Here is a 14923-nt window from a genome sequence, read left to right on the forward strand (position 1 = left end):
TGTTTCATTTAAAGAGTATGGATAGCCAATTGACCAAGCACCATTTACTGAAAAGGTCATCATTTCCCTTGTTATAGTGCCACCTTTGCGTAAATCAATTGCCCATATTGTATTTGTGGGTTGAGTTTTGGGATTCTTCACTACTTTTTTTTTATTTTTAAATTTATTTATTTTGGGCTGAGTTGGGTTTTTGTTGCTGCACGCAGGCTTTCTCCATTTGTGGAGAGCAGGGACTACTCTTCATTGCAGTGCGCTGGCTTCTCATTGTGGTGGCTTGTTGCGGAGCATGGGCTCTAGGCGTGCGGGCTTCAGCAATTGTGGTGCGTGGTCTCAGTAGTTGTGTCTCTGAGGCTCTAGAGCGCAGACTCAGTAGTTGTGGCACACGGGGTTAGTTGCTCCACGGCGTGTGGGATCTTCCTGGACCAGGGCTCAAACCTGTGTCCCCTGCATTTGCAGGTGGATTCTTAACCACTGCGCCACCAGGGAAGTCCCCTCATTGATTTTCAGTTGTTGTTCTTTTCTAAAATGAGTGTTTAAACTATAAGTATTCCTCTATGCTTGGATTTAGCTGCACCTTACAAGTTTTGTTTTATAATGTACTCATTATCAACATTTTTGAAATTTCATTTTATTTATTCTTTGGCTCATAAGTTATTTAAAAGAATATTTACTCCCAAACATATGGGGATATCCTATTTATCTTTTTAAAATATTTTTTTATTATGGTAAGAACACCTAACATGAGAATTACTTTCTTAAATTTTTAAGTGTATACTGGATTTGTGTTAACTACAGTCACAGTGTTTTCAGCAGATCTAGAACTTATTCATCTTGCGTTACTGACACTTTACACTTTTGAATAGCATCTCCTTATTTCCCCCGCCCCCCAACCCCTGGCAACTACCATTTTACTGCTTCTATGGGTTTGACTTTTAGATACCACATATAAGTGAAATCATGTAGTATTTGCCCTCCTGTGACTGACTTATTTCACCTAGCATAATATGTTCAAGGTTTATCCATATCGTCACATGTTGCAGGAGTTCCTTCTCTTTAAGACTGATTAATATTCCATTGTTTGTACATACCACGTTTTCTCTGTCTATTTGGATAGTCTCGTTATCTTTTTATCACTAGCTTTTAGCTTAATTGCACTAAAGTCAGAGAACCTACTCTGTGTGATTTTGACCCTTTAAATTTTGTTCAGCATATGGTCTATTTTGGTAAATGTTCCTGGAGTCCATGAAAAAAGTGTATATCCTTAGTTGTTAGGTACAGGGTTCTATATGAATCAGTCATGTTTGATAATAATGTCAAATATTTTATCCTTTTGACTTCATCAGTTGTTTCATCAATTCATGAGAGGTCTGTTAAAGTCTCCTGCTTTGATTGTGGATGTACCAATTTCCATTCATAGTCTATAATTTTTAATTATGTATTTTGAGTCTATGTTATTAGGTGCATAATTTTTAAGTCATTATGTCTTCCCTGAACTTAAAATAAATCAGTTATGAAGTGTCCTTCTTTATCTCTAGTGAAAATTTTTTGCCTTAAAGCCTACTTTTTCTGATTTTAATATGGCCACACCTGCTTTCTTTGATTCATACTTGCATGTTATATCTCTATCCACTCTTTTATTTTCATCCTTCCTATTTCCTTACATGTTAGATGTGTCTCTTACAAACAACATAAGTTTGGTTGTTGTTATTTTTATCTAGTGTGACAACTGTTGTCTTTTAATTATAGTATTTCATTCATTTACATTTAATGTTCTTATGGGTTTATATCTACCGTCTTACTTTATAGATGTCCCCTATGTTTCTGTGTTTTATTCCTGGTATTTTGTATTTGTGTCTTTTTTTCCATTAGTCTCACCAGTGTTAATTTAATTGGTATTTTTCAAAGAACCAGCTTCAGTACTTACTTGATTCTCACTGTTATATTTTGTCACTGCATCAGTAGTCCATTACCACAATAATGCTGCTAACAAACAACTGCAAAACCACAGTGGTGTCCCACAATAAGTGTGTTTTGCTCATGCAGCTGGGGTCAGCTAGGCAGCTCTGCTGATCTTGGCTGGGTCTTCTCACGTGTCTTGGGGTCAGTTGCCTCTTGGCAGATCTAGGCTGGCCTTGGCTCTGCCCCGTGTGCCTCTCGTCCTGTAGCAGGCTGGATGGGGCATGTTCTCATGGTGACGGCACAGCTGCAGGAGACCAAGTGGAAATACACAAGGCCTCTTGAGGTCTAGGCTTAGAGCTAACACATGTCACTTATCCAAAGCAGGTCCCAGGCTGAGCCCAGAATTGGAGTGGAGGCCACTACATGACAAAGGGCCTAAACAAAGCGAGGCTGAAAAATCAGCATCATGATTACAACCCATGTTCCCAAAAAAAGAAGAACGCTGGTGATTTTTGTCATGGCCTCCTTTCTCCTGTCCTCAGGAGACACAAACTCCAGTTTAGCCTGTTGGAGGATAAAACCTACAGTCTCATGTCAGGACAGTGATCTGGGAATTACCAGTGCACTGAGCTCAAGTTCACCGTACTCTATGGCTTGGAGTCTGCACTGCAGTCCAGGAGGGAGGAGTTTCCTTGAACAATATGGAAAAGCTCATTGTCCTGCTTTCATGCGGCCTGCGAGTGTTTTCCTTTGTATCATTGTAAACTTCATCATCAGCCTCTTGCTGTTCATTCAGCTAATACATCCCATATACTAACCTTCGGGAGCCTGGTCTAGCACCTGGTGAGCCTTGCATGGTCTAATGACAGGATAAACATACAAGACAAATGAATTTATAATCAGAGATGTGTTTTGAAGGATAGAAAATTGTGGTGGGACCACAGCAGAGTTATACCTAAGTCATCTTGGGAACATTAACATAGACTTCATAGAAAAGAAAACTTTTGAGTCAAAACTTCAAAAACAAATTGGAGCTTTCATAAAGATTTTCCTGGCAGAGGAAAAACAATGTGCATGTGCAAAATAAGGAGGTGTTAGAGACCAGGGCGTATGAGGGGAAAGCACCAGCTCAGTGTTGCTGAAGCGGGAAGTGAGGGGGTGGTGGGAAATAGGAAGCAGGACAGGAGATGGAGGAGAGGCAGCTGAGGTCTTATGAGCCCTCACGAAAGAGTCTAGATTCTGTTTAATCACAACATAACTAATGAGCAACCATCAGGAACCTTAAACTAGAAAGGGATACACCGTCAACTTCTAGTTTCTAGGAAGACTTTCCAAGGGCCACTGGACTGTGCTGGAAGGAGATGAGGGGCTGAACCAGAAGCGTGACTGTGGATGAACCTGGGAGATATTTTGGAGACTTAATGGAACTGGATGTTTTACTGCATATGGGGAAGGAAGACTGTGGAAGAGGGAAACCTCCAGGGTGACTTCAGAAACTAGGTGGATGGTGGAGCCGTTTTGCAAGATGGGAATAAGAAGAGTGAGTGAATCATTTGGTGGAGGTGCTCTGACTTCGGATTCGGACAAGTTGAGTTTACCTTCCTAGGAAGCACTTGGGTGGATACACAGCACCCAGGTGCTCCCGAGGTTAGACTGAAACGTGACTTCCCGAAAGATGTTCACATCCCAATCCCTGGAACGTGCAAATGTTACCTTAGTTTTGGTAAAAGGTCTTTGTACGTGTGATGAAGGATCTTGAGATGAAATTATCCAAGACAGAAGGAGCCTGCCCCTGCCAACACCTTGATTTCTGCCCAGGGATTCTGTACTGATTTAGGACTTCTGGCTTCCAGCACTGTGGGAGTATACATTTCTGTTGTTTTAAGCCACCGAGTGAGTGGTAATTTGTTACAGTGGCCACAGGAAACTAGCACAGTTACGAAGAAGACCAAAGGGTCAGAGGCAAACCAAGGAAGGAAACAGGTCAGGAAATAAGGACATCTCCACTCTTCAGCAGAAATGCTTGATAGCACTGTCTGCTCACTGTTTCCATCCTCTTACTGTCTCGAGGCTACTTCTTATCCTTCAGATCTCAGCTTAAATGTCCAGGGGGACGTCTCTGACCACTCAACCTTGAAGCAGCTCCCGTGCTCTTATTTTCTGCATCTAGCAGAGCTTAATGTTTCCTCCTTCTCTCACTGACTTGCTTTGGGAGTGCAAGTTAGTCTTGTTCGTTGCTGAATCTTCAACGTCTAGTGTGTTAATGTCTACCAGATGGTAGGTGTAAAATATAAATGTTTAAATGAAAGAATGAATAAATAAGTGAACACACACCGTGCTTTGTTCCTACCTCTGCTTTAGCAACTTTTACACTGCAAGATCATTAGAGGTGGGGGGGGTTGGGGGGTGCACTCACACCCTAATTACTTGTGAGCCTCTTAGAGTAAGGACTACACCTGATTCATTATGTACTTCGCAGTACCTCTAGAGTGCCCTCAACTCCCCGTTCTCCACTGAACTTCCGTTGAATGAATGATTTAACGCGAACCTCTAATCTTTCCTCTTCTTAGAGCTGAGTGGCTTAAATTCATTTGTCAGTCTTTTCTGAAATCATAATATTAAAATACTAAACAAAATGATCATTTTGTAATATTCTGAAGATAGAAATTTACTTCTATAATTAGACATTTTGGGGGGAATCTTAATTGTGTTAATAATACACGAAACTGTCCTCCTTTAAAAAGTTAGGGTAATGCAGTAAAAGTTGAATTCCCTTTGGTCAGTGGCCAAGCCTGGTTCTCTCTCTCATCCCCAGAAGTGGCCATTGTTGTTAGCATGCATCCATCCAGACCTCTTTTTATGCACGTATTCACAGAAAAAAACCACTACCATCTTGTGGCAGTGTTTTTGTTTTTTGAGGGTTTTTTTGTTTTTAAAATTAATTTTATTTATTTATTTATTTTGGCTGCGTTGTGTCTTCATTGCTGTGCACATGCGTTCTCTATTTGCAGCAAGCAGGGGCTACTCTTCCATGTGATGCGTGGGCTTCTCATTGCAGTGGCTTCTCTTGTTGCAGAGCACAGGCTCTAGGCGCGTGGGCTTTCAGTAGTTGCAGCACGTGGGCTCAGCCGTTGTGGCTCGTGGGCTCTAGAGCACAGGCTCAGTAGTTGTGGTGCATGGGCTTAGTTGCTCCGCGGCATGTGGGATCTTCCCGGACCGGGGATCGAACCCGTGTCCCCTGCATTGGCAGGTGGATTCTCAACCACTGCGCCACCAGGGAAGCCCGTGGCAGTATTTTTTACATAAATGGCACCTTTTGGGTATGGGACGTTCTGAAATTTGCTTCTTCACTCAGCTCTTTGAGATCTAATAACGTTGATAAGCCTAGGTCTGCGACCCTCCTTTTTTTTTTAAGTTTATAAAGGTTTATTAAACATTTCAAACGCTGTGCAATGAACACACCAGAAATAAAAGCTCCAGAATAGCAGTCCAAATGTTCCACAAGTGTGGCCCCGCAGTCCCATTACATAGATGGACTGCCTCCAGTTCTGTCCTCTGCCTGGCCCACCTCCCTCCCCCTTCAGGCAAGAGAAAGATGGATGGTTTAGACTGGAAGGACAACCATGCTGATCCCCAGCGGGCAGGGGCCAGGAGACAGTCTCATTTGCCAACACTTTTACTGAAGTGCAGAAAAAGAAAAAAGCAAGTGACAGTCACAAAGTCTTCCCGTGTATTCTTCGTAACGTATACAGTCTATACGCGCAGGACTGGAGAAGCTCCTGGCACGATGGCCACCGCTCCCCTCTGTCTCGTCTGAACCACCTCGGAGTCCAGTGTGCTGGTCACTCTGCAATCCCCAGACTAAATACCAACTGTAGCGGCCCCTACAAGCTAGCTATTGCTACACCTCAAAATCACAATACGTTCGATAAAGCTTCTTTAAAAAGGATTTACACATGTACTTGTACACGTACGTATACACACACGCACGTGCACGGCACACCACACCAAAAAATATCCAAACACCTATCAGGGGATCGTGGCTGTTATGAAACACACAAGTACTCTCCCATTCACTCGGCTGGGGACTGCTAGATCTACGTAAACACATCAATCCTGCAGAGCATGCATGGGAGACAAAATGAGGCCCCCTCCTTGCGACAGTTGAGAAAGGCAGGAGGAAGGGCAGAGGAAGCGAAGCTGGGCTGCTGAGCCAGAGCCCAGACCCCCAGGTGAAAGAGCAACATGTATCTGTTACTTCTTCCTTCAAAATGAAGTGGGGAAAATACTGAAGATTTGTGGACAGCAGTCAAGACACAATTCTGTCTAGCCTGCCGGCCAGGGAAGAAGAATGAAAAAGCGAGGCTCTCGGGCATCAGCAATCTCTTTATATTCGAGATAAGTGCAAAACTGAGCCCTGTCTTGGACAGGTGCTCCCCAAAAAAGGAAAGGGCTAAAGAGAACTAACAGGAAGCCAAGAGAGGGACGGAGGAGTCAGTAACACTCTGACAAGGAAGGGTCACAGAGGTGACAATGAGACTGGCATTTTATCTGCCCGGATCATGCTGGGGCAGTTGACCAGGATGGGTGCAGGCTCCTCGTGGGAATGAGGCGAGGGGGGTGGCCATCCTGCCAGTCAGGGGCCAAGATGGGGACAGAACACACACAACCACAAGACCACCCACGACTACAGGACTCTACGATAAAAGCACCGGTCAGTGCTATTATTCACATTATAAGGATAAAACGTCACAGGCCAAAAAGGCGCCATTAGGAATGTGGCTCCCGCAGGGCCGCGGGATTTGAAACTCCAATGCTTTATGACTTATGTCAATGCCTCCCCTCCCGTCTTCTGCTTCCTTGGAAAGCTAACCGGGCTGGCTGTTAGGTGCCCACAACGCCAGGGTCATGTGCCGATTCCGGAAGCGGGGAATCGGAGCAGTGGTACAGGAAACAGTTTCCCCAGCAGCTATAGCAGATGAGGAACAGGGCTGCCAGGAAAACCAAGGCACAAATTGTGCAAGGCTGCCGTTCCAGGAGGAAGCTGAGCAGGTAGAAGCCCATGAACATGGAGTGGCTGAACCACAGGGCAGGGTTGAGGGGCTTGGGGATGAGGAAGACGGGCAGCAGCCACTGGAGGCAATACATGATCTCTGCTGGACAGGGCCTTTGCCAAGGCCACCGGGCACTGCTGCAGGAACCGACCTAATGGGAGCCAGTGGGTGCGGGCGGCTGCCCTCTGCTTTCTTCAACCCTCGCTCTCCAGGAGCTGAGCCGCTGTGGTCTCTGGCTGTCTGCCTGGGATCACCAAGGCAGCAGGGATCCTGCGAGTCCTGCCATGGCGCCGCCGCCACTGCTGACGCCTTCGCAGCCGCAGCCTGCCTCCACCTCAACTCGCCTCCGACGCCGCAGGAAGCTGCGACCCTCCTTTTATCTTCTGGGTAGGATTCCACTGTATGGAATGGGCCACATTTGTCCCTAGATGGAAATTTAAATTGTTTCCACTATTTTGTTATTGCAAACTGTGCTGCAATAACTATCCTTGCACACGTATCCCTGGGCCCCTTGCAAGAGTTTCCACAGGCTATATTCCCAGAATCGTTCTTGTTGGGCCTGGAAATACATTGCCACCAAACATGGCCATAGCAGTGGCCTTCCTCCAGAGCCTCTCCTAGTTTCCAGGATTTAGTGTTGTCAGCATTTTTAACTTTTGCCAGTATGATAGCTGTGAAAGGAGATACTGTTTTAACATCATTTCTCTATTACTGAGGTTGGACACTTTCTGTGTGTTTATTGGTCATTTGCATTTTCTGTCCATTCATTTCCTCTGCCTATTGTGGTTTTTTTCCTCTTTCCCTAGAATTCAATTGTTGGTCTATCATGTGTGTTGCAAATATCTTCTCCATGTATCTACTTATTTAAAAAATAGGGGGTTCTTTTGACAGACAGAACTTTTAAATTCTGATGGTGTCTAGCATGTCAATATTTTTTTTATGACTTCTGCCTTCTACATTTTTAAGGAAGGGTTTCTCCGCCCCCAAGATAGAGATGTTCTCCTATATTTTCTTCTCGTAACTTAAAAGTATTTAAAAAACTTTAAGCTGTTAATATATCTGCAAATGATCTTTGTGTATTGTATGAAATAGGGGCCCAAATGAATTGTTTTCCTTATGGTTAGCACTACTTATTGTACAGTTTATTCTTCCCGCACCAATGCTACCTTTAACATATATGAACATTTCATAATTATCTGGCTCTTTTCTGGATTGCCTTCTGTTCTGTTCCTACTCCCAATAACCCTCTGTTTTAATAACTATGGCTTTATAATATGTCTTATTTTTTTAAGAAAAGTATCTCCATTTTTATTTTGGGATTATGTGATTAAATAGTTTTTTGTTTTTCTGTTTGTTTGTTTTTTTTTTTTTTTTGCGGTACGCGGGCCTCTCGCTGTTGTGGCCTCTCCCGTTGCGGAGCACAGGCTCCGGACGCACAGGCTCAGCGGCCATGGCTCACGGGCCCAGCCGCTCCGCGGCATGCGGGATCTTCCCGGACCGGGGCACGAACCCGTGTCCCCTGCATCGGCAGGCGGACTCTCAACCACTGCGCCACCAGGGAAGCCCAATAGTTATTTTTTAAATTAATTTTTATTGGAGTATGGTTGCTTTACAACATTGTGTTAGCCTCCACTACACAACAAAATGCATCAGCCATACACATACAGATATCCCCTCCCTTTTGGACTTCCCTCACATTTAGGTTACCACAGTGCATTAGGTAGAGTTCCCTGTGCTATACAGTATGTTCCCATCAGTTGTCCATTTTATACATAGTATCAATAATATAATATGTCTTAATATTCATTAGAAAATATGGCCCACTCTTTGTTGTTATTTCTTAAAATTTTGTTGACTAGCTGTTCTTCCATATTTGCTCTTTTAGAATCACTTTATTTCATTTCACAAAAAAACCTTGTTAGAATTTTTGATCACTATTTTTAAAAAATGTCAAAACCCACCAGATTGTATACTGCTACTTTTTCCTAAAGCCTTCACAATGTATTATTTAGCTTTTCCTCTGTATTATTTCTGTTAAAGAGCAAGGCAGACACAGATCTTGGGCCTATACAATTTGGGAGCTCTCTTTAAGAAAAATAATACAAAATTAGGAATGCAATAGTGGGTGCTGTGCCTTGGGAGGAACCTGGACCTCCAGCTTTATTTGCTTCATGGTAACCCCGCCTCAGGGTAGCAATCTGACTGAGAGAGGAAGTGCTAGTAAACGATGCCTTCGCTCCCACTAGAATAAAGCCCTAGTTCGTGACTACCAAGCTATTTAGGTGGTGTAAGCAATAAAATAACAGTTAAGGGGCTTCCCTGGTGGCGCAGTGGTTGAGAGTCCGCCTGCCGGTGCAGGGGACATGGGTTCGTGCCCCGGTTCAGGAAGATCCCACATGCTGCGGAGTGGCTGGGCCCGTGAGCCATGGCCGCTGGGCCTGCGTGTCCGGAGCCTGTGCTCCGCAACGGGAGAGGCCACAACAGTGAGAGGCCCGCGTACCGCAAATAAAAAAAAAAAAAAACACTTAAATTTGCAACCTCAGTCGTGTTTCTAGCTGTGTGTTATATAATACCGCTGCCTTGAGTTTTTGCTAGGACAGCACCTCACATCTGAGGATCTCAGGGCACATTAAGAACATTAATTAATTAATTAAACCCCACAAAACCCTAGAGACACAGGAAGGAGGGACGTGGCATCACCTTGCCCAGTTCTGAAATGCAGCCACCTCTGGGGACAAGCAGGGCAGCTGCTTCTTAATAAATGGCAACGCCCACGACACTTTAGCCCAGACAGTTAGTCGTTGTCGTTGGTAATTGTCTTGTGAACATCAGCCTGTCAGACGGTGAGGGCTCCAGGATGAACTGTTCACTGCAAATCTAATTCAGTCTCTGAAATTTCTGGCTTTTTAGTAATTTTGTCCTAATCATAAAGTATATTAAATACATAAACAACAAGGACCTACTGTATAGCCCTGGAAATTATACTCAGTATTTTGTGATAACCTATAATGGAAAAGAATCTGAAAAAGAATATATATATATACACACACACACACATATACATATACATATATACATAAAACTGAATCACTTTGCTGCACACCTGAAACTAACACAACATTACAAATCAACTATACTTCAATAAAATAAATGCACAGGGAAAGTCTAGTTTTCTTTTAAACTCAACAGTGGTTTTGGTAGTTCTTCAAATTTAAAACTTAATATAAGAAAAGATTATTTTTAAAATAGTGCAACTTAATAGGGAGTTATTGATAACGTTTGTTTGTTTTTGATTCAAAAACTTTGCTGCTGAGCAAAACGAATCAGTGATGGTAGAAGTCAGGCCAGCAGCTACCTTTAAGAGGTGTGTTGGCTGGACAGCAGGTGAGGGAAACTTCTGGGCCCTGGAAAAGCTTTAATATTCATTTAAGGGGTTGTTAACGTGCGGTACATACAGGTAGAGATTCATGCACTGTGCCGTATACATGTTGTGTCTTTTTTTTTTTTTTTGCGGTACACGGGCCTCTCACTGTTGTGGCCTCTCCCATTGCAGAGCACAGGCTCCAGACGCGCAGGCCCAGTGGCCATGGCTCACGGGCCCAGCCGCTCTGCGGCATGTTGGATCTTCCCGGACCGGGGCACGAACCCGTGTCCCCTGCATCCGCAGGCGGACTCTCAACCACTGTGCCACCAGGGAAGCCCTACATGTTGTATCTTAATAACAAGCTGAATTAACCTGAAAAGCACTCTAGTCTTGCTGTTGTGAGAACACTGGAAACACTGTACAAACGACCTGGAAAGTTTTGCAGGGAGCAGGACGTATCCAGGTGCTAGAGACTCGCTAGGTTTCATTCTCCCCAAAGCGTCTTTCTTCAGAAGAGCGATTCTGAGTGCTTTGTCCCCTCTCATGTCATTTGCTCTCCACCCAGAAGAGCCACTTGCTCTGCTGGGGTGCCATTCTCTCATTGTACCTTCAACGTTATATGCCTCTTCGTCTCTGCCCTTTACACCTCCCTGGGCATCTGATTCTTCTCTTAGAATTTCATTCTACTTCATTTGCCTGCATCTTTTCCAGAAGCAGGTATAAGGCATGAGTAAGTGGGAATTTGGGGTTGAGAGGCATCTGCAGGGGCCGTTGCACTGGCTGTTGCTGCAGGAACGAATGCAGTGGGAGAGGAGGATGCGGAGAGGATAGGCTGCCTCTGACGCCACCACGTCTGCTGTGATGCTTAGAAACAAAAAGACAGGGCAGCAGGCCCCACTGGCAGCCCAGTATCTGGGACCTCCAGCAGGTCCTGGGTCCCTCCTGTGTATGTGTGGACAGTTCTGAGGAGGGGCAGCCCCTGGGCAAGAGCATCCTAGGGCTGCTCTGAGCTAAGGCCGAAAGGCTGCAAGCAGGTGTGAGGGCTAAGAGTCCCAGTGGAGCAGACACAGAGTGAACAAGAAAGGAGGGGCCGGGGGTGGCGAGAGAGCGGGGGAGGGTGGGAGGGAGAGAGTGAGACAGTGGAAGGGGGTGGGTGGGGAGAAAGACAGACAGGAACAAGGAAAAGAAAAGACAGCAGAAGGAGAAGGAAGAAAGGGAGGGGCAAAAGAACTTTTCAGACAAAATGGGAAAAAAGTTTTTTCTACTTTAGTTTTTGGTGAATGGTAAATATATGAACACTACTCCGATTATTGACTTTCCAGAACATATTAAAACAATAATGCAAAGTTAGCTCCAGGTCTTGCTTAGAAAGTAGAAAAGTTAACATCGTGGCCTCTGTCAGATGCCTGTTCACAGTATTTCCCAGCACGGGGAAAGCAACCCTTGTGCTAATCTCTGTGTTCTGAGAGCACTGACATAGCCGATGTGGTCTTTTCCATATTCTGCCTTAAAATCATTTCAAAGCCTGCCATCCAGGAGGTTGATAATCAGTTGTTTACAAACTTCAAAGGGGCTCCCATGAAAGGATCACGGAGCTCGGTCTCTGGCAGGTTCGAGGGCCTCCTGGGGGGCAGCCCAGCCCAGCCCCATCCTGGCCTCGGTTTATGTCTACAGCTCCGTCGGGCCACGTATCACTGGACCCCCATCCTGTGCGGATGGAGGCACAGAGAGGTCAGAATCCGAGTGGGCTGCAAAGACCCTGTTCTCCCCACCTCGCGGCTCTGCCCTCAGCAATATAATCCTTCAGATATGCTGCAGCTTAGAAACACGTGACCACGCTGCCTCCAATGTCCTGTGCTCTGCAGATATTCACCATCTCTTTTCTGTCCTCTTGTCCCTTTTTCTCTGAAAGGCGCCGAGCTCAGGAGCAGCAGCCAGGAATGCCAGCAAATAGTCAAGGAGCCGCAGGAAGCTGTCTCCCCGGAGGCCGAGGAGAGCATCCAGGTAACGGAGATCATCCCCCCAGCCTGGTGCTGCTTGTGCCATCGGGGTCAGGGGTGTTCCTGGCACTGGAGTCACTCCCGAGAAGGGAAAGGTCTCACTGACATTAAGATCTGGGGGACAAGGGCGGGGAGGAAACAGGCTGCGTGTTTGTAACAAATCAGCCTCACAGCACCCTCAAGAATCCAGCTCAGGATGGAGCCCCATCCCTTCTCCCCCTGCCTTCTCACTCATCCCCTGGCTTCAGGAGGCTGATGTGGGTAAAGCAGCTCGCTTAAAGGCGGTTAGAAAGCTCACCCTGTCCACAGACTCAAATGAGGCCGCATTTTCCTTCCTGCCCCACTGGGCCCTGCAGGCTCTAGAACCACCTGCCACAGCTCCCTGGATTGCGCCTGGCCCACTGGCCCAGCCTGGCTTCAGCAGGGGCCCCTCTCACACCCTCCTGCTCTGTGAGTGCTGCCACCCTGACCTAAAGGGGGGCATACCCCCACTGAAGGAGGCCACAGTCAGCCATGTAATAGAGGACATAGGATTTGGGGGATGGGCCTGGGGATCCAACCATTGTTCCATCTCTGCCACCCTCTGACCACTGATGGTTCACAGAAATACAAACGCCCATATTGACTGGGCTCTGGGTCCTCACCTGCTCCTGCAGGACCTCAGCGCATGTCCCTTGTGTCCTCTGGAACTGGCCTCACCAAGGGGGCTGAGAGAATGAACGGGCTTACCTCTAGGCCACCATTGGCGGCCTGGCCCTGCATCAGCACTGCGTGTGGCCAAGAGTCCCAGCACGCGTTTCACTGCATGGGCCCTTCTGCTTCTGGTCCTCCTGACTGTTCCGTCCACCTGAGGCCAGGACGGGGGCTGGTGCAGTGCCATTGCTTCTTGGACTCCAGCCCCCAGCTCTTCTTTTTTTCTCCTTTCCAATCTTGGACAAAATAACATTCCCCCTGCCCATCAGCTCATACAAAGAAGATCTTGGGAAGAAGAGGAGTCAGGGAACACCTTTATCTTAGCATTAGGCCACATGGCTCGTCCTGCTGCATTTTCACATTGTCTCTATGGAAAATGCCTTCTTATACCCCAAACCACAAAAGGACCCAACCTGTAGCTGGGTGGCTCTTGTATTTCGAGGGCTGATTTATTCTCTGCACAGGGGTTGGACGCTCACAATGGCCAGGCTCTCTGCTAGGTGCTGAGGGCGTTCGCGAGACCAAAACACAGCCACAGCCTTCAGGAGGTGGTGCACGGTGGGAAGAGGAAAGCCTCCTAATTCAGTATGTGGAAATGAGGGTGGAAAACATCCCAGAAGAGGGCACGAGGGACACCTGAAGCTTTTAAAGAAGGTTGTTTGGCATGGACTAGATTGCGGGAAATGAAGCTGATGAATGGAATTAATAGAAAGAACTTAGCGTGAGGGATTTCTGCTTCTGGCAAAGATGGCTAGATTTACTTTCCTGCCTGAAAAAAAACAAAAAAAATGGCCAAAGTATATGAAATAAGTTTTTAAGACACTTCTCATCAGGTAACAAAGGAGAGTGATGCCTGGGAGGTGGGAAACAAGCCAAGTAAGCCCTCCAAACATCGTGGCCTCCTCCTTTGAGAGAGTCCCTGACCACGGCACAGGACAGGAGGAACCACAGAAGCCAAGTGGTATGTCCATGGAGACTAAAGCCACTAAGTTTTGCAGGACAGAGTACCAGAGAGGAGAGAGCTGTACAGAGAGATGGTTGACGCCAGCGAGGGTCACTCTTGGGTATTCAGCTGAGTACTGATCTGCACGTGCTGAGTACTGGTGTGCACATGCACATCAACCTGATCTTCAAAACTACTGAAGATCAGGCTGAGGAAAGAACTTCCTAAAAGGATTAGCATTAACAGTGCACAGAGCTCATACAAGGCTGGGAATAGTGCGTGTTCCATCAGCCAGACCAGGGAACCCTGTGACTCACGAGGCATTGGGAGAATGCACAGAAGGGTACTGCATCAGTAGCGAGGAATAATTAGCTCTGGAGAGAGCACTGCTCCAGTCCTATCTAACAAATCTTTAGAGCAAGATCCAAAAGCAACAAACTGCTTCCAAGTCATTTGAGTCCCAGAACAAAGTTCAAGAATATTTGTAGGAATACAAAATTATCCAACACCCAAGTAGATTAAATCCACAATGTTTGGATTTTTTTTTTTTTCTTAAAGACATAATGCTTTTGCACACTTAATGTCCTACAGTATAGTATAACATAACTTTTATATGTACTGGGAAACCAAAAATTCATATGACTTGCTTTATTGCAATATTCACTTTATTGTGGTGAATGAACCTGGAATATGAACCTGCAATACCTCCAACGTATGCCTGTAAAAACACCCCAAATAAACCTTTTAGAGATTAAAACTACAATTCATGAGATGAAAAATACACTGGAAGGATTAACCACAGATTAGACATTGCAGAGAAAGGGATTAGTGAAACAGAAATGAGAATTAAAAAAAAAAATCAATGTATCAATGAGCTGTGGGATAACTTTAAGTACCTAATATGCGTGTAATTGGAATTCATAAAGAAGAGGAGAAAGAGGTTGGAAAAAATATTTGAAGAAATAATGAC

General features: G+C 45.5%; 2 protein-coding genes across 2 annotated transcripts in view; one reads left to right on the forward strand and one right to left on the reverse strand.

Annotated features, from left to right (window-relative positions):
- The window catches only part of CFAP61 (cilia and flagella associated protein 61), a gene marked incomplete at both ends in the record, with an annotated part of 252425 nt that overhangs the window by 55036 nt on the left and 182466 nt on the right, over positions 1-14923 (forward strand). The window contains one exon of the mRNA XM_082670561.1: positions 12230-12321. Within this exon, the coding sequence (XP_082526687.1) occupies positions 12230-12321 (92 nt within the window). The remainder of the gene's footprint in view (positions 1-12229; positions 12322-14923) is intronic.
- Positions 6745-7047, reverse strand: LOC309832615 (apoptosis inducing factor BLCAP-like; the record flags this gene model as incomplete). The annotated part of the gene is made up of 1 exon (XM_082670562.1): positions 6745-7047. The coding sequence occupies one exon, from the start codon at positions 7045-7047 to the stop codon at positions 6784-6786; it is 264 nt and encodes an 87-aa protein (XP_082526688.1). The 3' UTR covers positions 6745-6783.

The sequence above is a fragment of the Grampus griseus genome (assembly GCF_964374135.1).
Source record: "Grampus griseus genome assembly, chromosome: 14".
Lineage (NCBI taxonomy): Eukaryota > Metazoa > Chordata > Mammalia > Artiodactyla > Delphinidae > Grampus > Grampus griseus.